General features: G+C 23.0%; 6 protein-coding genes across 6 annotated transcripts; all 6 read right to left on the minus strand. All coding sequences in view use genetic code 6, as the record gives it.

Moving 5' to 3' along the window:
* Positions 1 to 816: 816 nt before the first annotated feature.
* TTHERM_00762900 (AAA family ATPase) lies at positions 817 to 4642 on the minus strand (the record flags this gene model as incomplete). The annotated part of the gene is made up of 3 exons (XM_001025348.3): positions 817 to 1830; positions 1902 to 2348; positions 2411 to 4642. The coding sequence occupies 3 exons, from the start codon at positions 4640 to 4642 to the stop codon at positions 817 to 819; spliced, it is 3693 nt and encodes a 1230-aa protein (XP_001025348.2).
* Positions 4643 to 6000: 1358 nt separating this feature from the next.
* On the minus strand, positions 6001 to 10011 carry TTHERM_00762910 (hypothetical protein; the record flags this gene model as incomplete). The annotated part of the gene is made up of 1 exon (XM_001025349.2): positions 6001 to 10011. One exon carries the CDS (start codon positions 10009 to 10011, stop codon positions 6001 to 6003), a length of 4011 nt encoding a protein of 1336 aa, XP_001025349.2.
* A 1606-nt stretch (positions 10012 to 11617) lies between these two features.
* TTHERM_00762920 (hypothetical protein) lies at positions 11618 to 14336 on the minus strand (the record flags this gene model as incomplete). The annotated part of the gene is made up of 3 exons (XM_001025350.2): positions 11618 to 13485; positions 13556 to 13868; positions 14013 to 14336. The coding sequence occupies 3 exons, from the start codon at positions 14334 to 14336 to the stop codon at positions 11618 to 11620; spliced, it is 2505 nt and encodes an 834-aa protein (XP_001025350.2).
* A 903-nt stretch (positions 14337 to 15239) lies between these two features.
* Positions 15240 to 17705, minus strand: TTHERM_00762930 (outer row dynein assembly-like protein; the record flags this gene model as incomplete). Its single annotated transcript, XM_001025351.3, has 12 exons — positions 15240 to 15304; positions 15376 to 15561; positions 15619 to 15730; positions 15798 to 15864; positions 15913 to 16028; positions 16081 to 16221; positions 16275 to 16385; positions 16439 to 16478; positions 16572 to 16694; positions 16787 to 16898; positions 17315 to 17406; positions 17590 to 17705. 12 exons carry the CDS (start codon positions 17703 to 17705, stop codon positions 15240 to 15242), a joined length of 1281 nt encoding a protein of 426 aa, XP_001025351.2.
* A 674-nt stretch (positions 17706 to 18379) lies between these two features.
* On the minus strand, positions 18380 to 20045 carry TTHERM_00762940 (MORN motif protein; the record flags this gene model as incomplete). Its single annotated transcript, XM_001025352.2, has 3 exons — positions 18380 to 18459; positions 18808 to 18947; positions 19027 to 20045. 3 exons carry the CDS (start codon positions 20043 to 20045, stop codon positions 18380 to 18382), a joined length of 1239 nt encoding a protein of 412 aa, XP_001025352.2.
* Positions 20046 to 23204: 3159 nt separating this feature from the next.
* Positions 23205 to 24892, minus strand: TTHERM_00762960 (transmembrane protein, putative; the record flags this gene model as incomplete). Its single annotated transcript, XM_001025354.2, has 4 exons — positions 23205 to 23278; positions 23335 to 23340; positions 23429 to 24753; positions 24867 to 24892. 4 exons carry the CDS (start codon positions 24890 to 24892, stop codon positions 23205 to 23207), a joined length of 1431 nt encoding a protein of 476 aa, XP_001025354.2.
* Between the last annotated feature and the right edge of the window lie 316 nt (positions 24893 to 25208).

Here is a 25208-nt window from a genome sequence, read left to right on the forward strand (position 1 = left end):
GTGTTTAATTTCCTCTTTTTTCTCCCCTTAAAACATTCAAAATCTGTATACCTTTGTATATCCTTTTTTATTTTGTATAATTTCACCCTTTCTCATATAATCCCATTACCATTATTTAATACTATCTAGCCCTAGAAAAGCAATATTTTATTAGTGTTTTTTTACTAATTATTCATATTGTTATTCTAATTAATTTAAAATCAATACTCTTCTAAACATTTTCAGTCATTTTTAGAGAATCTCATTTGCCACTTTCATTAATTTCAATTATGACAAATTAAAATGGATTTAAAATATTTAAACCAAAGTTTTTCTTTGAACTAAAATCAACAGATATTAATTTTGAAATTTAAATTCTACTTTAAATATTTCCTCATATTTTTATAAGTTTTTACAAAATGGTAAAATTAAAAGAAATAATTAGTTTTAAAGTCAAAATAATAAAAATAAAGTTCATAGTTAAAAATTAAGTTTAACAATAAAATTTATATAAAATAAAATGATTATTTTATTTTTAACCAATTGGTATATTTTAAATACTTTTAAATTTTAAAAAATTTATATTTAAAATTATTTTTAAAATAAAATAAGCTCTAAAATCCATAATTTAAAATTATCTTAAAAAAAAAATGTTTCCTTTTTTATTGTGAGTGGTGTTTAAAAAAATAAATATTTTTATTGTTTGTTTTATTTTTAAAATGATTAAAATAACAATTATTGGCTTTTATTTTTTTGAAAAAAAATTATTGAATTTATTCATATTAAAATTTTAATTTAAAGCAAATTCGTTTGTAAATATAAATAAATATAAATTAGTCATTTTTTATTTTTTAAAAAGAATGATTTTAAATTATTTTTTTATTCAGGTTAACTTTTAACTTCTTTTGTTGAAGTTTTTGTACTTTTAATTGTTTGAGCTTTCTTTTCCTCCTCTAATTATTATTTATTTATGTCAGATTTTTTTTGAGTCTCTTTGCTCTATTTACTTTCTTTAATGTTATTTTTTGTTTCTTCATCTTCTTTTTATTATTATTATTGCTGGTCTTCTTATTCTTCTTCATCAATCTCAACTTCATCTATTTCACCTAACACATCATCGTATTTTACATGATGCTCTTCATCTTCACTTTTTTTAGTTTTCTTATCAGGCTTTACATCATCTTTGAATCTTTTGTTGTATGTTTTAGTTAAATTAGTTTTAATTGTTGTAGGAATATCCTTTAATCTTTATTCGAAGTCTGACTTATATGGGACTGTAATAAAATGCTCTTTAAGCAAATCAGGAGTTATATTGTATTCCTCCATTATGCTAATCACATTATCAACTCCCTGCTTTCCATTATTTTCTAACTAGTATAAAATAAGTTCCATTAAAGGATTAATGTAATCAAATTAGACTGCTTAGCGATTACCACTTATGTTTTATGCTAGTTGCATACGAAGTTATCTTATTAATCTAGATGTTTTACGCTGTGAAGAGAATTTTCCTAAATGCTAAGTCATTTGAGGATAAGTATTGCATTTACTACAAACCTATTGTGGAACATACACTGATGTCAAAAAACCAACATTTTGTAGCAAAGACCAATTTCCACCAGATCTAATAGAGTCTTATAGTAAATCACTCTCAGCCATAGCACAGGTTGCATCAGCTATTCTTTCGAGTTCTTGCACACTAGTTCTATTATACTCTTTAGATTAAAAGGTAGATAAGTAATTTTCATGAATTAGCATTGGCACCAATTCATAATCTAAAAAGAATAAATCGACTTTTTAAGATATTTATTTCTTTCTATCAAATTCAACCTTTGTCATCAAAATTTTTGCAGCCTTTTTTTATATTTTAAAATATGTTATTTTAATACATTTCTAATATTTTATTCTAAATTTGAATATTTTACTTCAAAAGCACTCATTGATACTTGATCATCTTTTTTGAAACTACTTAGTCCTTATACTAGACTCTTAAAACTTATATCTTTTGATTTTTTAGACTACATCTAAAGCAAGTTTAAAGCTTGTCTGATATCATTATTCACACTTTCAGCTAAAAATTCTAAATGGTTAAGCTCAGATTTTAAACCTTCTTTTCTGCAAACTTCGAGCAATCTTTTAGCAATTTGTCCTTTGTTTGGCTTATAGAATCTCACATCAAAGCAAATACTTGCTAAAGAACGCAACTTTTGGCTGTATCTATCATTACAAACACAGAAAATAGGATTTTTGGTCTCTTTTATAATTTTCATCAAAGCTTAATTACCACCTATATCGCCTGAAGACATACCATCGACTTCATCCATTAAAATGATAGATCTTTAAGAAGATACTTCATGTTTAAAGTTTAAAACCTACATTTAATTGATAGTTAATTAAATTAAAATTTTAATATATGAACAAAATAATTCATTACTGTATTATCTTTAAGAGGGTTGATGATAGTTTCAATAGCATTCTTATTTCTAACATCTGAAGCATTCCATTCAATTATATTCATGTTGTATTTTTAGGCTAGCAATCTTACTGTAGATGTTTTACCTATACCTGGTGGCCCTGAAATTAAGCAAGCACGAGAACCTGGATTTTCCTTCCAATTTCCTTGAACTTTTTACTTATGAACCACAACATTTTCCCAATTAACTAGCCAGTTTTCTAATTTTTTAATTTAAGCTTCGTTACCTACACAATCATTTAATTCTTATGGAGCATACTTATGAGTCCAAAGGGAATGAATACTGTTTTCTTGATTTTATTTTTTTTTATTGAGTTATGCTTGATGATGATCCATGAAGGGTTTTTAAGTATTTTTGATTTTCTTTACATATTCGACTTCAACTTCCATGCTTTCTTATTTATTTATTTCATTTATAATTTAAGGTTCTTCATCTATTTTACAAATAGCTTTAGTTTAAGGTTTTTTAAGGTCCTTTTTTGTAAAAAATGGTACTGAATTCGACATATTTTGCTTTTCAGAATCAGCTTAATTAGAATCTTTACTATTTTAGTCTTTGTAAGCTTCAGATTTTATCATTTTGTCATTAACATGATATTCATTTTCATTTAAATCTTCAACGATTTCAGGATCTTATTATATAAATGCAGAAGGAGGTAAGAAAGAAGCCAAACCAGATAAACTTGATTAGCTCTCATTTTAAATTTTTTTATTTGCCTTTTCGTCAGTTTTTTAATTTTATTAGTTAACTTTTTAAGAAAAAGCTGCTGTTTATGCTGTTTAGATTTATTGCTTTTACTATTAGTTTATATTTTATATAGGGGTATCTTTTTTTTGTTTTGGCTCCCCATTCTCTTAAATTTATTTATATTTGGTTATGATATTTTCAATTTTCATACCCAATGTTTTTTCTACCAATGAGACAAAATCATCATAATTTTAGTAAGGAAATTATTTTTCTTTAATATTTTTCATATCATTAAAACTAACATTTTTGTTACCTATAACATTATAATGATCTTTTCCTTATTTTTCCTTATTAATGACTTTACCCTCATTATCTTCAATTGCAAGTTTAATTATTTTTATATCAAATTCTTTAAATTATCCTAAAAAGTAAAATGTTTTATTTTTCAAATTTTTTGGAACAAAAGCTTCTTCAGATATTTCTTGAATGCTATTCTCTTATTCTTGTTCTTATTATACAGCTTCTTCAATTTCCATTTAATTTTCATCCTTTTATCTTACTTGATTATTAGTTTTAATTGGAGAATCTGAAATCAAAATAGACTCTTGCTTTAATTTGATAAGTTAATCTAATCTCCTTATTTCTTCCTCATCTTCATTTATTTCATCGTCTTATTTATCCTACTTATCCTACTCATTAATTTTCATATTTTCTAAATCTTATTATAAATCTTATGGTTATAAAAAAGCTAGCAAACTATTTCCTTATTTTTATTCAGGCTCTTCCTTCTTTCCTTTAGATTAGAATTCAATTTTTTTTTAATTATTTTTAAACATTTAATCAACTCGTTTATTTTATTATAAATTATCAACTTAATCATCTACATATTCTACTTCTCCTTACTCACTTTCATCATCTGAATCTTCCTAATCTGAAATCAATATTGGTATTTTTTTGTTTTGTTTCTTTGGATTAGCTTTAACCTTTTCTGAAATTTTCATTAATCTATTTTATTTTTTAATACCTTTCGCTTTTATTTCATCTTTAGGAGAAGTTAATTCTTCTTCTGTTTCTATATCTCTATTATTATTAGTTGATTTGTTTGCATAATTTTCATTTGTTTTGGTTTTTAATTATTGTTTTTTAACATGTTAGGTATTTTATATATCTGTGAATTCTTTATTCTTTTCTACCTCATGATCAGCAGCTTTATTATTCTTTTTTTAGTTTTTGATTGGAGTCGGGCTATTAGATTGTTCTCTACTTTCTATAGGATTACTTGGTTTTCTACCTCTTTTTTAATCTAAAATTTCATCTTTTTAATTCTTTTTCTTACTCATAGTGTTCTTTTCTTCCTCTTACATTTTTTAATTCGGTTTATTTATTATTTTAGCTAAAAGTTTTTATTTTTTAGGATCTACATGTTTAGGAGACACACTTTTATTGTTTTCTTTACCTTTAAATACTTCGAAAAGAGTTTTTTATTATTTTTTAGATCCGCTCATTTTTAAAAAAAATAGTACTATAATTTTTGATTAAAAAAATATTTATAGTGATTGATAATCAAATATTATTAAACTTATATGTAATTTAATTAGTTTTAAATTGAGCGCAATTAATATAATAATAAAAATTAAAAAAATTAATAATTCCGCTATTAAAACTTTCGCGCCTCTTAGTATTGACAAGAAATATTTATAAATTATTTATTCTTATCTTGAAAATCAAATTTTGAATTTAAATATATGATTTTAATAACATAAATACTTATTTTAAAATCTTAATTTCCCCTATAATATTACTTCTTTAATTTAAAAAATAAAGCATTATGTAAATTTATTTTTTAAACTAAAAAATAGCCATTCAAAAAATTTAAAGATAAAAACAAAATTAAAGCAAATTATTGGATAGATAATTTATATTTTTTAAAATACTATTAAAATTCGTATATATTATGATTTATTGTAGCAGAAATAAGGATAGAATGTTTAAAATTTATATTTAAATAATAAAATTAAATGAAAAAAAATTGAATATTAAATTGGATAATTCAATAATAAATTATAATTTTGAAATAATTTAAAGAAAAATTATTAAATAATTAATCTATTAAATATGTCAATATTATCTAGATTTTTTATAGTTTTCTTAAAAAATAATTAATAAATTAATATTTGCTATGATTTATTATTTTTATTAACTTTTACAAATCAATTCAATCAAATTTTAAAATTTTTTCTTCTTTTTTTTAATAAATTAAATTTTGCTTGAAACTCTGTAAAATAAATTTGTTATCAATTAATTTATTTTCTTACCTTTCATTTTATTAATAAATCAAATTAATAAAAATACTATTTGGATAGAAGTATTAACTAATATATTTTGTAAAAATATGAATTAATATGATTTTTTAAATTTATTATTATCAAAAATAAAATTACATTTTATAAATATATTATTTACAAAAATAAAATAAAATTTTATAAATTTATCATTTTTATAATAGCAAATTGTAAATAAGCATGCATAATATTTTACAGTATCTATTTTATTCAGAAATTCATAATTTTTGATTGTTAAGCCATTTCAAATAAAATAATATGTTAAAATAAATGTTAAAAAATTAAATGTTTAATTTTTATTTAATTCAACAAATATGAATAATATGTGAATATTTATTTTAATATAACGAATAAATGTATTTAATATTATGATAGCTAAAATAATATATTAGCATTATATAACTCAAATTAATATTTGTCTAAATAATATAAAATTGTAAAGATAGATTCTATCACATACTTAGTTCCTAATTAGTCATAAAAATATATGAAGACTAATTATGTTATTTCTAATACCTGTTTCATTTAGCAGAATTGCATTACTGAAGAATGAAATCTCTCCATTAATTCTCAGGGATATCTTGAGCCAAGTCCCACATTTGATTGACAAGAACTGTATTAGCTTTATGAGTTTTTGGGAATTCTGATTTTACTTTAAGAGCTAAATCATAAAATTTCTTTTGTTGCTGCTAAGTATTGAAGTTGAGAGAAGTTCTTTAAAGGGATTCCTATTATTAGTTGATTATGATACTGTATTTATCTGAAACAGATTATAGAGGATCATTATGATTAATCTGTGATGGACTCTTAAATATGTTTTAAGTTGAATAATTTTAATTAGTAGATTAAAGATTAACTTATTCTAAAGCAGGCCTAGTATTCTATGGCAAGCTATACTTAGAAACAAGTGATTTTTAATTATTATTTGGAATATATTTCTCAAGTATAGATTCATATTATAGGTTTACTTGTCTTTTTACTCCTACTGAAAGGTTAGGATTATTTTCTCTGTTATTATCAATGACAGAAGAAGGATTTACTGCTACATTAGAAGATAATTGAGATCTTTTAACTTTTTCATCTTCTTTTTTGCTTGCAACTTCAATTTGAGAATAAACAATTGCTTCATTATTTGAAATATCTTTGTTATTTGATAGTGAAATAGACTAAACTTAATTAATTTATTAAACTACTTAACCTTATTGGATTTCTCTTTCTACATCAACAACTTTATACTTGTTTAAGATGTTATCCAAATTGCTAGTATTATTACTAGATTGAACTGCAAAAGAGGCATCATTGAAAATTTTGTTAACTTGAGTACCAGGAGGGGTCATTAAATGGCTTATGGAGTAATTGTTGTTGTTGTTGCTTGGATTGACTACCTTGACGTCAGAGTTTTTATTTGACTCTTGAGCACCACTGAAAGAAGCAATCTTTTAAATTTATATAATTTTTCTTTCTGCCATAGAAGGAGTATTTTAGATGCTATGATTTTCAGTAGCTTATTCAGATTGTTTTATAACAGGAACAGTTTTATTTGGGGAAGTAGTAAATTGAGTCTTAATTAATTTTCTTTAATGTGCAAATTGCTCGTTAAGTAGTACTCCATCAACTTTGTCTTTGTTTGGAGTACTCTTTTTCACATTTTCTTCTTATACAAACATTCTTGCAGGAATTGAAGCGGATCTTTTAAGAGTGTCAAAATCTTACAAAAATTTATTACCTCTAGTCTCGTTTGTCTAAAGAATATTAGGAGAAACACCAATATTAGAAACAGTGTTATTTGAATAGAGTGAGTCAGTAGTAGGATTCAAGTTACTTACAGGAGAACGATAACCTAAAACATTCAAAGATTAGGCACTTTTAGGTCTTTCTAATGATTTAGATTAACTATAAGGAACGTATTCAGGAGGTTAGATTACTCCAAATTATTTAGCATTTATAGACTAAGTTGTCAATTAGGATTCAGCTAATTAACTTTAGAATTATGAGGGTTTTAATCCACTGGATACGACATTTTAATTAAATTAACTATTTTAATTAGGTTAAAAGGAAAAGCGGTTAGGAGCTTAAACAGTTGAACTGGTTACTCCTTACTAAATGGATTATCTCACTTCTTCCTCTAAACGCTTTTACTCTTTCATGGGTACATAAGTTGGCAAGTCGAGTAACATATTATCTCTTAAAAAGAATTAAAAGTTTAATGAAGTTGTTTCAGCACTATTACTTTTTTTGGCATTTTCGATAATAGGCATTATTTGCTTTGGATCATTATTGTCTATTTTTGTATTCATCCAAAAACTGTGGTCAGTTTAGTTTAGCAAACTCATTTCATTAGCCTAAATTGATGTGTTTAAAATACTCTCTCTTTCTTTCAAGTAATTTATTATTTTTTAAAGATAAAGATACAGACTGTATGATGCTGTTTTGTCTTTCAATAAACGAGCTGTATTCTTTTAAATTTTGTTTATGACACGGTGGGAGATATCAATTTCTTTACTCTTAACAGTCTGACGAAGGTTTTCAATTATGTCTAATAGAAGATTCTTAGTCATGACTAGTTCAGTTTACTCTAATGCAGATTCTACCGTTGCTTTCATATTAATAATTTATCTATCAATAACAGTTAAAGTTTAGTAGGCATATTCAGAAACCTATTCATATTTTTCTTCCTCCATTAACTTTTACAAGTCTTTGTTAGTAGTTTCTAATTTGAATTAGTTGGTGTCTTTGAGGAGCTTAGTGAAATCTTGAGCTTACTTAAACTAGTCATAGACATAGTTCTATTATGGGATAGTTGAAACCCTTTGTTGACTCGAAGTATCTGCATAAAGAGGTGTTTAGGAAGTAGGACCTTATGTTTTTAAAGTATTTCCAACAACAGATTAGGCATTTGCTCTTTTGACTTTTTCACTATCTATCTCTTAATTCATAAATTAAATTTAATTAGGAACAATTTATTAATCTTTTCTTTATGTATAGTAAGATCCATTCTATTTTGCTTAGCTATTGAGCACACCTTCACTAAATGTAAATTATTTTTAGAGTGTTTATGAAGGTGTAAATGGGTTTTTGCTATTTGATACAATTTATGATGGAGTATAAGTTACTGTTCTGTAAGATTAGCGCTCAGCTTAGTATCCGCGATCAGTTACTTGTATTAAATCTGGTGAGGTATTCATTCTTTCTTTTTAAGTAGAACCATATTAATGAATATCTTAGTCCTCTTCTCTTTGTCTCTAATTTAAGTTTTCTTACACATCTCTTCCTCTAGCATAAGCATGAACAATAGGAGAATAATAATGGCTATTTTCTTTTTCTTAGACAGGCTTTTCTCTGCTCTCTTCAATTATGGTCTTTAAATTTTCAGTAGACTTTTTAACATTTATGTTTGTAGTTGTAGATATTATTGAATCTCTAGTATTACTACCTTAATTAACCTTAACAAGTTAATCGTTTTAATTAGTAACTGGCAAAAAGCTTTATTAAACGAGCTTTTAAGGAGTAAATTATAAGTATATATCTTCAATAAGAGATATTAAATGATTAATTTCTCTTTCAGTTTAATTAGTACCATTTGCGCGGCGGATTCCTATATCTCCTGAAGAGAGACGAGTTACAATACAAAGGATTGTTGGGTATTCTGAAGACAATTTTCTGCATTAGTTATAAATATTTTCTACTTATAACCTGAAGCTAGTTTTTTAAATGTTAAGCTCTTCAGTTGCCATCTTCCTTTGTTAAATCCTTTATTGATAATTCTAAGTTAAGCTTTAAATTTAATGCTAAAGTTATTGTATGGATGTTAGTAATTTGTTTTACTTTTAATTTAATGTTAAAACTTAAACTTATTATTATTATTATTATTATTATTGTTGTAGTTATTGCTATTATTAAACACTACTTTAAGCAACATACTACTAATAAGTCATTGGAACTGAAGAGACTTGCTAATTTTAAAATTAAATTTATTAAGGAATTGGCTTACGATCGTATGTTTGTACTCCTTAATACATGGTGGAGGTCTTAGAAGTTTGTTAGGAAGGAACAGAGCTAAATTGTTAAGGCGTTTAAGGCTAATAGTACTATGGTTGCGTTTTTTAAGTTATTTAAGAGCTTGGTTAGGATTGTAGACTAGTAGCTGAAGTTGAACTGTATTAAGATCCATTAACTATTTTAAATTATTGTGGTTTTTATTATTATGAGTACTGAGAAAATCGTTAACTGGGGAGATTTTGCTATTGCTATTGGGGGAAGTAAGCCTATTAAGATTATCTGTTCATATTTTAAGCAGATAATGGAGCTGCTTATTGTTATGTAGAGCTTTTTACTTACTACTAAGGTAACACAACAGTGGAAGGCTTTACTTATTAATTCACTGGGATAGGTGGAACATTTTAAAATTATTACTAATTAGATGAAGGATAAACTCTTTGATAATTCATAGGCTATTATTGTTATGGAATTTGTGTTTATCCACTAGTTTTTTAAAATGCCCTATTACTTCCTTAAGCAAACGGTTGATACATTTTTGAATGTTAAAAACAAATTTTTAAATATTAAATGTAATTAGCTTTCCAATCTATTTTTTTATATTTAATTATTTATTTTCTTTGTAAAATAGTTGACTTTATTAATATCTTGCTCTTTCTCTCACTTAAATCTTAGCTAATTTTTTATTTGCTGTTGAACTTTTTTAATTATATAATTTTTTTTGAAAATTTAGTTTTTTGAGTTGTAATGCAAAAATTTGTTATCCTTTCTCTCAATTAAAAATTTAAACAAATAAGGAACGTTTGTATGTTTCTAGTTGTTTGATGTTTAATTATATTTTTTCTTAACAAGCAGTAAATAATAATTGTATTTGCTAGCAAGTAAAGAGTATTTTTTATTATTAATTATTTTCCCATTAAATAAAGTAAATAAGATTAAAAAATATTTAAGTTATCTTCAGTATTCAAGAAACTATATCAATATTTAAATCTAATTAAATTAATAGGGTAATTCTCCTAAATTTTCATAACAAATTGATAGATATAAACAATTCAGCACTCTGAAATTGCTATGCATTTACTGATAATTTTTTAATTTTATTTGTTTATTAAAGAATTTTTGATTGAATTTCATAAATTTTCATAATAAAATCGACGGATTTTTTACCTTAAAAATAAAGTAGTTAAAACTAATAATTTTTAGATTTATTTCAAAATTTACAGAAATTTTTATAAAATATTTTAAAATTGTAGAAGTGTTTATAGTAATTAAATTTATTTAAGCATTTAGCCACAAATAAACTATTATATTTTTATAAATTTAGATTTATGAAAATAAGTGTTCGTTAAAGCTTTAATTTAGTTCTAAAATAAAGATATTTATCAAAAGCTTTCAACAAAAATCTAAAAAATAAATCACTTAATATGACACAGTTAATAACAATTATTGTAGAATTCATTAGAATAATAATCAAAAATTATTTTTTTATTCATTTAACCCTTTTAAATTTTACATTGTTTACTTAGTTGGTGAATTAGCTAAATCAAAAAGCTAGAAAATATTACCAGTGAGAAAAATTGTAAGAAAAATATTTAAAAGGTATACTGTTAAAATTAGTACTTCATACTTCTATAATTCAAAACCTAACAAGTAAAAAACGAATCTAAATTTGGCATTTTTAAATAAAAAGTTAATGCAAAATCAAAAGAGACGTTCATAACATTTCATAATTTAATATCTATTTATTTAAATGAAATTAGTAAATTTATAATTTTGTTTTTTTATTTTTTTGAATTTTTTTCAAATAGATTAATCCAGTAGATCATATTAATTTCATAAACATTCTAAAATAATTCAAAATTTAATTACTTTACTCAAACATTATTATTGATAAATTTCACTTAACAGAATAAAATATAAAAACAGTGTTTTAAACAAATTCAGTTAATTATTTTAAAAGTAATAAATTTTATAATCAATGGTAAAATAAAGAAAAATTCAAATTTACTTTTCAAATAATTCTTGAATTAAAAAATATTTTAATTATTTTTTTAGTTTATTAAAGGATATTAGTAAGTGTTTGTTTTTTGTTTGTTTAATTTTCATTGCATTTTATCTTTCAAAATGGTAATTTATTTTCATTCAATCCCAATAATCTCCCAATACTTCAATTATTTTATTAGTAATAACATTTTTGGTGTTATATTTCATGTTTTTACGAAATTCAGGGTAAGAATATTTGTCGTGATACACACTTAAAAGATTATTTTATTCCATTATTGTTTCTTTTATTTGATCATTTGATACAGTTTCTGCCACATTTATAGCACTAAGCTAAGAGTTTACCAAAGTTTCAATACCAGATTTTGCAGATTGTTATTATTAAAACTTTTACTTTTTTTCTTTTTGAATATTAATAAACCTATTTATTTCTTCAACATTTTATTCTTTAATTGTTTTAACTTAATCCTAAAGGAAGTTAAAATATGGATACATATTAACTTACTTTTTTTTTTATTTGCTTAATCTTACTGGCTCTGTAATAAGATCGCCTTTAGTAGAATAATTATCAGAAATATCAGGTAATTCAAATAATTTCATGACTTATAAATCAGAAATTGAATTAAGTTGTGGGTCACTTTTGCTAATATCAACTAAAGAGCTTGTCTATGAACTCTTAGCTTTTATTGGGACAAAGGTACTTGTTAGTGGGCTATCATCGCTCCTTTTAGAAAAAATTTATGTTTAAACACCTCCTTTTGAGTCGTTTTATATACAAATAAATTTTTCTTGGTCATCAAAAAATGCAATACTCACTCCTCTAATCTTTAATGTATCTGATATTTAAGAGCTAGCCAAAATACTTTTTGGCTAAAAGAGATTCTTAACTTCTTAGCTAAAGCATAATCTTTCTCCTTTATTTTCTCTTCCTAAAATGTGATGCTTTTAGAGATTCTTATTTCCCTCTTCACTGATGCTGTCATTGTTATTATCTTTTATATTAATACCACTGCTTTCTTTATAACTTCCTAAACTTTCATCATTATTTGAGTAAGAGTTGTCATACCCTTTTCTTTCTTTTTAGCTTAAGTATTAGAAGTTAAAATCGCTACCTTTACTTTAGCTAAACATGTATTTATTATTATCATCAGAATATTATGATTTTTCGTCTTTGAAATAATTATTTTTTTATAAATCTCTTTTTTGAGAATTTTTAGGAGTGTAAAGATTTTATTAGTCATATGCCTAGCTTTTCTTTTCATAAAGACTTTCCAGTAATGTACTTCCTTTATTCCATCTCATGTAAGTAATATCACTTTTTTTATATGGAGAGTAACTAACAATAATCTTTTCAGTTCCTCTTTATTTTGAGAGTCTCATTGAACCATCTTACATTAGCAGAGTTTCAACGGCATCATCCTCTTCACTATTATCTTCTAAATTATCATTCTTATTAGGATATATATTTATAATTGTTGGAGGGCATTCATCTGATCCATGCATTACTGAAAATACTGGATAATTTGTGCATCTAATGTCATATATTTTAAAATGTTATGTTGTGCTAACCATGAAATAATTTTCTTCTAAGTTTTTTAAAGCATAAATTCTGTGTAAAGGTACTTTTTTAGTAGGAACTTAATGAATAATTCGAGGGTTATTTTAGCGAAAATCAAACTATCCAATACAATCAGTCATTTATAAATATAAAATGCTTGGATGATAGGATGTGTCGATTGATTCAATATTAGATTTCAAATTTTTCAAATGAAAATGTTAATTAGTTTTTCCTAAATCAGTTGTTTTAAATAAGGAATTTCCTTCTGCTAACACATAAAGTTCTTCTTCGAAAAATGTGCTTTAAGCTGAGTCAAGCAATTCTTTACTATTTCCATCAAAGTCCTAAAAGAAATTGGACTCTACTCCTTTAAAACTTAATTTCTTTTTATCATTCATTTTAAGAAAGTGTAAATTATAGATTGATCTTACTTGTAAATATTCATTTTCATCTTTTTAGTTTTAAAAATTGCAAAAATTAATTGGCAATAACTTCATTAAATTATAAAATATGCAAAATACCTATTAAAATCTTATTTAAACCTAGAATTGCTGAAGATTTCTTTAAAGGATTATACTCTATTTAATTTGTAATATCAATACTGTAGTGATTACTAAGCAAGTTTCTATTCAAATTAAACTAAACTCCTTATAAGCAATTAGTTTAATAATTTGTGTATACATATTCATAAGAATTAGCATCCTTTTGAATTAAGACACTTCCATTTGATCTACGTTTAGTAAGAGGTAGTGATTCTTGCTCTTCTTTAAGGCATTCGGAAATTAGATCAGAACCAAAGTACAAATCTTTATAAGTATTTTCTAATTTTTACACCTTTAAAAAATAAATTAAAATTCTAAAAATTTTATATTATTTTTGATAAATCTATTATCTTTTGCTCAAATATAAATCTAAAACTATTCTAATTCTTTAGAAAAACTTGCATCTAAAAGTTTAAAAATAAAAAAATATACTTACCTAACATTGAATTGTTGGTTGCTTATATTTTTTCTCATTTTCTGGCTAATAATTAAAGGATGAAATAGGCTTTCTAATAAACAAAACTCTATCTTTATTTTCTTCTTGTATAATTTATATTTATTGAGAAAAGTTTCTGACATCTTAATCAGCTTGCTGCTTTATAAGTTCTAATTTGACATAGTCAGAAGCATTTTGCGAATTAGTTAAATTATTGATCAATAAGTCTGACTATTTTTCCTTTAATTCATTTAAAACTTTACCAATTTAATTAATTTTTTATGTAACAATAAAATTTGGATTTATAAATTCTTCATCTTCCATTTTTGTTTGTCAAATTTTATGGTTTATGCTATTATAAACTTCTAAATAAATAAATTGTAAAAAATTTGGTATCTTAACTATATAATTTTTAATCCTATAAATATATATTAGATTGTAATAAATAGGAACATTAATCAATTTCTACTTAATCAAAAAACAAATTAATATTCATTAAGCGCCTATTTCTCAGAGTTAATTTAATTTTTTAAATTTAGATTTTTGAAATTATTCTAAAAACAATTTCCTATCAATAAAATGATATTTGGAAACTTACATAAATTTTGTTTTTTTAAATTTTTAAAAGGAATTTTTTTTATATTTATTTTAACCATTAGCAATCTTCAGATAAATTTTTTTTGAAAATTAATTAATTGGTAAAGAATGCATGAAGATAAATATAAATGAGCTGATCTGAGCTAGATAAATAAATATTTAATTTAAAAATGAATCAAATTTTTTAAGAAATTATTTATATAAATTAATTATAGTTTTGAGAAAAGAATGCAATAAAGTGTATAACAGATAAATTAATTATTAAAATTCTTCTAAATAAGTATGATTTTTCTAAACATATTATTATTCTTCAGACATCTAGCTTTATTTAATTGAAAATTCTAGAGAAATAATTATAGTGTATAATTAAGAAGCAATAATAAATAGCAAATCTGTCCTTAAAAACAAATCGCTACATTTTTAATATATTTTTATTTTATTGCATTTTGTCTTAATAAATTTTGCATATTTATCAATAACAACTATTTCTTTTCTAATTTTTTTAAGTTGTTTATTTAAAATAAATTGCTAATTAATTTCCTATTTAGGTCTTTGTTTAGATATCGCTATTATTATAATTTTATTAAGATGTTTAACTTTTTAATTATATATTTTATTTCAGAGATACTCTCAATTTGTAGGAGGTTTATGTAATAACTCATCTTTCCAAATCTTGCATGTATTATCTTTAGAGCCTATTTATAATTTAATAATTAAATTATTATATTTTTATATTCAACAATCAAACTTTATTTCATTATTTTACCTGTAATAATTATATCTCCTTCATAGTTGAATGAACATGAAAATATTTCATCAGTATGTCCTTCTAAAACTTATAAGCATTCTCCTGTTTCAGTACCCCAAATTCTAGCAGTGCAATCTAAACCTGCAGTAATAATTTTAGTTCCTTAAGGATTAAATGAAACCTTGGAAATTTCACCTTCATGTCCTAAGTTTAATTTTATAAATTTTATTATTAATATTAAAAATTAAAATTATTTTTTACCTGTTAATAGACTCATACATGCTCCATTATGAACATTATAAACTCTAGCAGTACTATCAGCACTTGCAGTAACTAATCTTGTACCAGTTGAATTAAAAGCAATATCTAATACCTTTTTAGAATTAATTAAAAAAATTCAAAAGGTGTTTAAAAAATAATATTAAATATTAATTAATTACTTCATCAACGTGACCCATAAGTGTTTCTATACATTTACCAGTATTGATATCCCAGATTTTGCAAGTTCTAAAAAAGAAAAATATTAAAATAATAGTAATAAATTTTTTTTTTTACTTATCTATAGAACCAGTGGCACAAAGTTCTCCAGTAAACTCAAATTAAGTGCTTGAAATTTCACCAACATGCTCATCTAAAACATGAATACATTCTCCTGATCTAACATCCCAAATCTTTATTTTATTAATATTTAATTAAACAATCTATATCGATTTAAATATTTACCATAGCAGTTCTATCGAAAGAACCGGTTAAAAGTTTATCACCATCAGCATTAAAATTAAGGGAGACAATTTCTCCTGTATGTCCTTTTAATGTAGCAAATTCTTTTCCTGTTTCTACATCCCATAATTTTGCAGTTTGATCCTAAATTAAATTTAAAAAAATAAATAATTTGCTTTTTTTACTGATATAAATACCATAGAACCAGTAGCAACTACTGTAGCTTGGGGATCAAAAGATAAACAAACGATTTCATATTAATGACCATATAAAGTATTTAAGCATTAACCTGTATTTGCGTCCCAAATCTTTTAAATAAACATTATTATAAAGAGCTAGTAATATTAAGAATTAAATATACTTTTGCAGTTTTATCAAATGAACCTGTTACTACCTTATCACTTTATTAAATATTAAAAATAATCAATATTTTGTTTTAATAATCTTTAAATTTGCATTATTTAATCTATAATTAATTTTTAAAATTTGCATACCCAAAGGGATTATTAAAAGCAATACAGTAAACAACATTTTTGTGTCCTTCAAGTGTAAATTTTTCTTCTCCAGTTTCAGTGTCCCAAATTTTGCATGTTCTGTCATATGAACCAGTTATAAATCTTATTTAAGAAAGAAAATATATAAGATTTTACAAAAAATCATTTTTAATTTTTGATTATCAATAAAATAAGTTTTATCTAAATATCTTTACCTATCACCATTTTTATTGAAAGCACAGTTTGTAAGAGGAAGTACGTGAGCCTTTAAAGTTTTATACAACGAAAAATGTTAGTTCTTCTTTGATTCAATTTTATCAATCAACTCTTTTTTTTTTTATAAAATTTAAATAATTGATAAAAGTTTTTTTAATTTTCAAATTAGCAATCAAATTTGTTTTCATCTTTGTAAAATTTAAATTTATTCTATTTTTATGCTTATAATATCTTATTGAAATGCTTATCCTAAAAAATTAATATTTTTTAAATTATTTTATTTTATTTTGAATCAGTTTTATGGCTTTCCTCAAATCATCTTGCTGTAATTGTTATATTAATAATACACTTTGTATAAAAACTGTATGAATATCTTTTTTTAACTTGCTTTTTGTTCTTCTTTTTTATAAATATGGAATGCTCATTTATTTTATTTTCCACTTTTTTTCCATCAAATTTTACTAAGCTATAACTTCTGTATTGCATTTAAGTCAAATTAATTTTTTAGAAAATGAATAATTTCTTACTGCTAATTAACTATTTAATTTAAGGCTTTCTATTTGGAGTGATCATAGGTTCTTCCATAACTATTTCATTTACTAACTAATCTACATCAATGCTATATTTTACAAGATAAATTCAATAAGCGATTTTTAAAAGAAAAAACTATAATTTAATTGAATAAAAAAAAATGAGAAGGAGATTAATAATCAATTGCAAATCGAACTGGTTTTTATGACTTAATTGGCAAGTTTGAACTTGAAAATAATGTAAATTTTATTAAAAAAAACTAATGAGATACTCATTGGAGAGGTTTAAGAGATCAATAGACTTTTACTCCATTTCTCCATTTGATCTAACATACTCCAAAATAATTCCTGGAGGATAGTACCTAAGTAAGAATCTTTTTAGTTTCATTTTTTAAGTGTTGATTATTTTGAATGTGTTATTTGATTTTTTTGCTTAATCTGAAAATTAAATAAAATAATTGATTTTCTTTTCCTTTTTTCTTCTTATTTTGATTTGTAAATTTTTTAATTGATAATAAATTTTTCAATTTTTTAATTTTTTAATTTTTTTATTTTAATTACCATTCTATCTAAGAATTAATTAATTAATGAATCATTTATTTTGAAAAGATTTTTATCTAATAAAACACTATATTTTTTCTTCCTTTTCCTTTTTGGCTTTTTTTCTTGCAAAAACTTTCAAATTCTCCTTTGATGCAAGTTAGTAAAAAATTCAATTAAATGCTTTTATAATAAATACAAAAACATTTTAAACTTAAAAATGAAGACAAATTATGAATTTTAATCTTAATTTAAGAAGTTCCACTTCAACTTATAGACATGATAATAAACAATTCATATATACAAAAATAAATAGAATATTATATGTAATTTGGTTATAATTCAGATGAAATTTTTATATTGATATAATGAGTCCCTTATCTTTTTTATTTATTATTTATTAGCTTGCATTATTTAATTTGTTAATTTTTATAAATTTTATAGTAGGAATTCGCTTAGCATATTTAGTTTATTTACTTTTTATAGAAAATTATTTTATAATCCTTTTAGTTATCTTTTTTTTCATTCATTTGTTATCCAAACAGCTCTTTTCCCATGATCCCAAATTCCTTCTTTTGAATCTCCATCGATTGTAATTGTACCTAATTAAAGAAACAATATAAATGACCATATAGAAGTAAGAATTTATTAATTATCTGTTTATTTTAAATTATTTTGAATGATCTAAATTATTTGCAATTTACTAATATTTGAAAACACTTATTAAAAATAATATTTTAAAATTATTCAATATTTTTGGTTTTTTTTGCTGTAAAATTTATTTTAGTTTTTTTAATGAATATTTCCAGCTTAAATGATAAAAAATTTCAAAATTATCTTCTTTTTTTAAAAATTTACTCAATAACTTTTCAGCATGATTTTTTAATTTTATTTAAGAAAAACAATTTTTATTCATTATTGCAAAAATTAAAAAAAAATATTTTATTTACCTTTTCCATGTTATTTTCCGTGAAGCCATTGCCCCTCATACTTTTTATTATTTCCCCACTCAAATAATCCATATCCATGCTTTTTATCATCTAAATATTAACCTTTATATCTTCTATTATCTGGCCAAACTGTTTCTCCTCTTTTAATTATTAGTTAAGTAGATTAAATAAAATTCATCAATTATCTTATTTTTATATAAAAAATCTGTAATATATTACTGTCCATTCATTTTATTATTTTTCCATTAACCTTTATATATTTTTCCGTCTTTCCAATAATACTCTCCATATCCTGATATTTCATTTTCTTTAAATTCTCCAACATACTTGCTACCATCTGCAAAATATAGAGTTCCTTATCCATTTATTTTACCTTTTAAATAATTACCCTCATAGCGAGCACCATCTGGCCAAGTTTCTACTCCATATCCATTTTATAAATCATTTTTCCAGCTTCCTACATATTTAGCTCCTTCTTTATGGTAGTATGTTCCTTAGCCATTTGCCATATCATTTTACCATTCACCTTCATAAATATCGCCATCTATATGCACAAGCTTTCCATTACCGTTTGCTTTATCTTCTTTCCACTCTCCTTCATAGTAACTCCCATCTGGCCATTAATGCTTTCCTTATCCATCACGCAAGCCATTTCTCCATTCACCTTCATACCAAGCTCCTTATTTCATTTTTATTCTATCTAGCTTTACTCGCTTATCTGTATTTAAAGTTTCTTAAAGTAACTACATATCTTCAGGCTAATTGTCTTCAAGTAATAGCTTTTTCATTGAAGACAATTTCTTATGATTTTCACTTTATTAATCTTTATATGCTCCATTAATTTCATTAAGAGATTTATTGCTTTCCATTTATTAAATATTCTTTTAAGACTCCATATTTCCTTCTTACTCAGTAGTTTTTTTCTCTTTTAAATTTTATTTACTCCCATTATTGCTACTTCTGCCTTGTCCATCATCTTTATTAAAACTTTTTTCGCTAGTCTTTGACTTTTCTTTTAAATCCTATTCATCCTCTGTAGCAGGACTTTCTTTTATATTTTTATGTGAATTAGTTGCCTACATTTCAGCTTTTGTTTCTTCTTCATTTTCTACTGTCTTAGTTTTAGTTTTTAATGCTGATTTTTTTTTTGTTAAGTTTTGTCCTCCTTGCATTTAAACAATATCTAACTCTTACTGCTATCTATTATTCTAATCACAATTACAATTACAATTGCCCATTTATTATATAACTTATAACGCTAATATTTATAAAGCTTATGAAGAGTATCTTTCTTTACTTATTGCTTAGATTAATAAAAGACTTTTATAATTATTTTAATAAATTATTTTTTTTAAGTCTTTAATAGTAAATGGTTTAATCTAAGTTTAATTGACTTTTTTTTGGCTAAATTATTAGTGATTGATTATTGTTTTAGTTGTTTTGATTTTAAATAACAAATTAATGCTAGAATTGCATTAAGGACTATTAGTTTTGAATAAAAAATGTATCAAACATTTATTTATTATAATTAAAAAACTTTAAGGTTAAATTGCCCAATCATTTGATTTTTAACAATAAAAAATTGAAGACAAACTAAAATAATAAAAATAAGTTTATAAATAAAATTGGGTTTTCAATTAACGTCGAAATAAATAAAACTTAATGTTTGTAAAATTAATATGATTCTCCAAGTAAAAAAATAAAAATGTAAACTTTGCATTTAAAATTCACAAAACACTAATTTCACCAAATTTTTTTAACTATTTATTTAATATTTGGAAAAACTAAAAAAGAAGTCTTCTAATACAATTTATATTATTTATTTAAATTTTTTAGCTAATTTAACGTTCTTACAAAGAAAATGAAACAAAATACCTTAATTCTGTTTAATAAATTTTTCTGTTTAATTTATTAAACAATTTTTAAACCTTTTAAATTTGCCAAAATTAATATTTTTTTTGTATCATGAATTTGTCCATTTTTTTAAAGTATCTTATTTAATATTTTATATTTTTTTTACAAGCCAATTAATTTTTTACTTTAACATAAATATGAAAACAATTAAAATTTTTTTGTATAAAATGTATTTAATTTGATTTTCATAAATTAATTTAGTTTTCAGCTATTTCTTTCAAAAAAAAGATTTTATAAGTTTTTTAATTATTTATTATGTTTTAATAAATCATTAAAATTATTTAAAAATAAAAATTTTAAATAAAATATACATTTAATCATAAATATTATATAATTTCCTATTATCATTTAATTTCATTCCAAATCATTTCTATTGGGTTTAATTCTGGGCTCCGACGTAGGATTTAAATCAATATAGTTTATTTATTAAAAAATTCAACAGATTTTTAGAAGTATGTGATGAGGCTCCATCTTAAGCAAACCTTATTATTTTATTTTATTTGGTTATAGATCTATCAATAAATTTTTATGTCTAGTATTTAACATTTTCCCTAAAAATTATTCAATTTAAATAAATAATATAAAATTAAATATAGTAAATTTTGAAAAATGATGAATTTAAAGTAAAAAAGACTCCGACAAATAAATTTGTTTATCAACTTTAAAGATAGTGATTACCCAAAAATCTAAATTCACTATATTGTAAGTTTAAATTAATAATTATAAAAGTAAAAATTTTTATTAAAATTGAAAATATATTATTATTAATATAATTTTGTAATTTTTTTTAACTTTAAAAAATAATAAAATTAAAAAAAGTTATATTTTAACTTGTATAGGTATATAAACATCTTTCTACCTAAGGTTTCATAATGAAATATTTTAAAAATTAATATAAATTAAGAATAAAGTAAATAGTATAAAATACAAAGAGTTATCCAGCTTTTTAACAATATCAATAACAATAATAAGAGATAAATTGAAATAAAATAAATTTATCAAAATAAAAATGATGCATCAATACAATTATATAGACAAAGAAATACAGAAAATGATACATTTCTAAAAGTTAGAATAATTTTTTCAAATATTATTTTCATTTTTATATTACTTTTTGTAATTTTGAGATTATGATTTATATTTTGATGATTGAATTGTTTATTAATAATTACGTAATGATTTTTTATTATTTAAAGCTAAGCATGAACTCAGTCCTTTTTACTAAAAATAAGTGGAACTTAAAATATCTGATTCTTTATTTGATATTAATGGAAATTATTATCTTCTAGTAAATTGTTAAGATAGCTAATATATTGAATCTGGCTTTATTGAGCTATTTACTTTATAAATTTAGTTTATTTTTTGGCTTATGAACTAATTTGATTTCATAAGCATAATTTTATTTAGATTTTTATATACTTTTTTCCATCTTAGGTATGTTTTAAAGCTAGTTCTTTATATTTTAAACGCATTTTCAAATGATTTGGGAAGACATTTTAATGCAAATAATTTTGTAAATTTGTAAAATAAAGAATTTTTATCTTCGAAAAATAATTTTAAAGCCATAACTATTATGTACAATATTACAGCATAATCAACGATATAAGTTACTAGCTCTAAATAAAAGCTGACCAAGTCTATTTATTCAGATAGAGTTATCAATATCAGCTTCCAAATTAAAATTTAAAAGGTTATAATTTCTGCTTTAGAAAAAAAGTTATATTAAAATGGTTTATGAATGGCAATATATTTTATATAAGCTCCAAACAAAGCAACTGTTATAACTCTAGTTGACATCAAATATTCTTATCTTAACAAAGTAAATTAAATAATTGTAATTATTTTTAAATAAATTCTTACAAACTCCCAATAGTATTTTGATTATTAAAATTCTTAATAAAAGTATCCAAAAATATATCTCTATCTACAAAATTGAAGCTTATTTCTAGATTTATATAAAAATAATATGGCAATCAATGGAATCATACACCATAAGGCTAAAATGGTGGCAGATAAAGGATAAATTATTTTTCTAAGCTCATAATCATCACATTTTAAGAGTAAATCAACTGAGTGGTATCTTTAAGATCCTATTTTTCTGCAAGTGACATTCAATATAAAAAATTAGACAATATCTACCATAAAAAAAGTATAAATTGTATATATAAGAGTGTAATAGATATAATATTTAGCTACTCTAGATTTAAATACTATCTATATTATTAAAATCAGTGATAAAATCATTAGAGTAAATGGTGTACACACATTCAAGATGCTATATACCAATCCTTTTCCATGTTATTAAAAAACTTTGATAGGGATCAAGCAGCTTGTACTTAAGACAGCTATTTAATTAGGTGAGCCAAGTAAATCAGGTAAAATGTTAAGTTAAATTGGAAGGAAATTTGGCTAGGATATTAGTAAATTAGAAAATTGTAGGTATGTTAAAATTATTTTGATAAACGAAGTAGATTAAGAAGCCTTCAAATGTTTTGAGATAGGTAAAAAATGCATTTTCCTTAAATAATAACATTATTGAGTATTCTCAAAGTTTAAGCTATAAATTAAAAATAATTAATAAAATATTTAAAATAAAATAAAATAATTAATTACATGAAACTATAGGAATTATAAATGAAATAAAATAGCATGGCTATAATCTAAATAGTAAAAAATATGTACTGATAAGGTATATCACTACATTTACTGCATTTTTTACTGTAAAATGAAGATACATATTTGCTAAAAGCACTAGTACTGTTACTTTTCCAAACTTACTATTTAATATCACATTCTTCACACAATGGGCCTATATATCCTTCTATGCATCCTTAGATACTGCTTTAAGGGTTTTAAGCTTGACAAGAGTTAATGCTAGAGTCACATGTTAAGATTTCATCAGTTGTTTAATCAATTCTCCAATACCCATTTTTAAGGTAAATTTAATTACCTATACATCTATCTGCAGTTGCAGGACATTTTTGACATTGTAAGTTAGTGTTTTATATATCCAATCTTGGATTAGCTAGCGAATAACTTCCTTCTGAGCAGAAATAGCAAATTTAAATTCCAGTAGTGGGAGATAAGGAAATTTCACCTAATAGGCAGTCTCTGAATTACACATCTACCAATATTTAAATTACTTATTATTGGTATTAATTTAGTTGGAATTTAATTAAAAACTATCTTTAAGATAAAGATTATCCAGAGACTGTTAATTAATTTATTAAAAAGCATGATTAGGATGCATCATACATATTATAATTAAGTATAATTTCTCCTGTGAGCTAGAGTTACTTATTTTATCCTAAATCAGTAAAAATACTTATATACTTTAATTCATCTAATATGTCACTTGGATAAATAGATTAACTGATCATCTCTTTTTCGAATGTTAGTTTTCTATTATCTTCATCAAGCAAATATATTTTCAATTATAAATTTCCTCCACTGTTAAATTTACTCAGCTAAATCTAACCATATTATATCTAGTTGTAATATTTAGAAAAATTAAATGAATATTATGTTATTTTATTTGTTATTTCTTCATTTGGATTTAAGTTACTTTCATTATTATCTTCTACTAATATATTCTTCAGGAAAGTACAAGCATTATTACCATAAATACTTGCAGTATTTTTCTAAATTACTGAAATAAAAGGATAGCCATTGGGATATTCAGTTTTTGATAATTTATTTACTATTCTAATACCACCTCCAATAAGAGCTTTATTTCCACTAATTTAGCTTTCATAATCTATTGACCATTCTTAAGAAAAATTATCTTCAAAGTATATACCACCACCACTACTAAATGCTTGATTTTATAAAATTCTTGTTTTTTGTAGAGTAAATTTTTCTAATAAACCATAAATAAATATTGCTCCTCCATTTTAGCTTTAATTTTAAATGAAATCGCATTCGTTAATTTTTAAGCTTAATGCACTTAACAATTTTATATTATTACCGTTTTAAGAAACATTTAAAGAATTCAGAGTAATATAAGAATTTTGTAATTAAACTAAAGGAAAGCTAATAATTATATTTCCGTTTATACTAACATTCGTTAAAATTATTTAATCATTTTTATTAATTATTGTTTAATTTGTCTCCTAATATATATTTGTTGAATTTAGTAAGCATACCTCTATGTTTTTCTAAAATTAAACATTTCTAATATCAGTATATGCACAAGAAAGCATATTGAATACACTATTAAGCTGAAAGATAGAATTATTTTATTCTATTTTAGCTGTGTTTATTAAAATTTAATTTACCAAAGTAAATTTAAAGAAGTTTTGAACATTTTTATTATTTTTAATAATTAGATTTTATAGTTAAAGTTTATTTACCTAATTTACTAAAATCATAGAATAATTTTAATTTAAAGATTAAGAGTTTCCGATTATTGTTATTTAATACAAATTTATTCTTTAAACATTATAGAAGCATAATAAACAATCTTAATTCGTATCAATAATGTTAGA

This window comes from Tetrahymena thermophila (assembly GCF_000189635.1).
Source record: "Tetrahymena thermophila SB210 genomic scaffold scf_8254284, whole genome shotgun sequence".
Lineage (NCBI taxonomy): Eukaryota > Ciliophora > Oligohymenophorea > Hymenostomatida > Tetrahymenidae > Tetrahymena > Tetrahymena thermophila.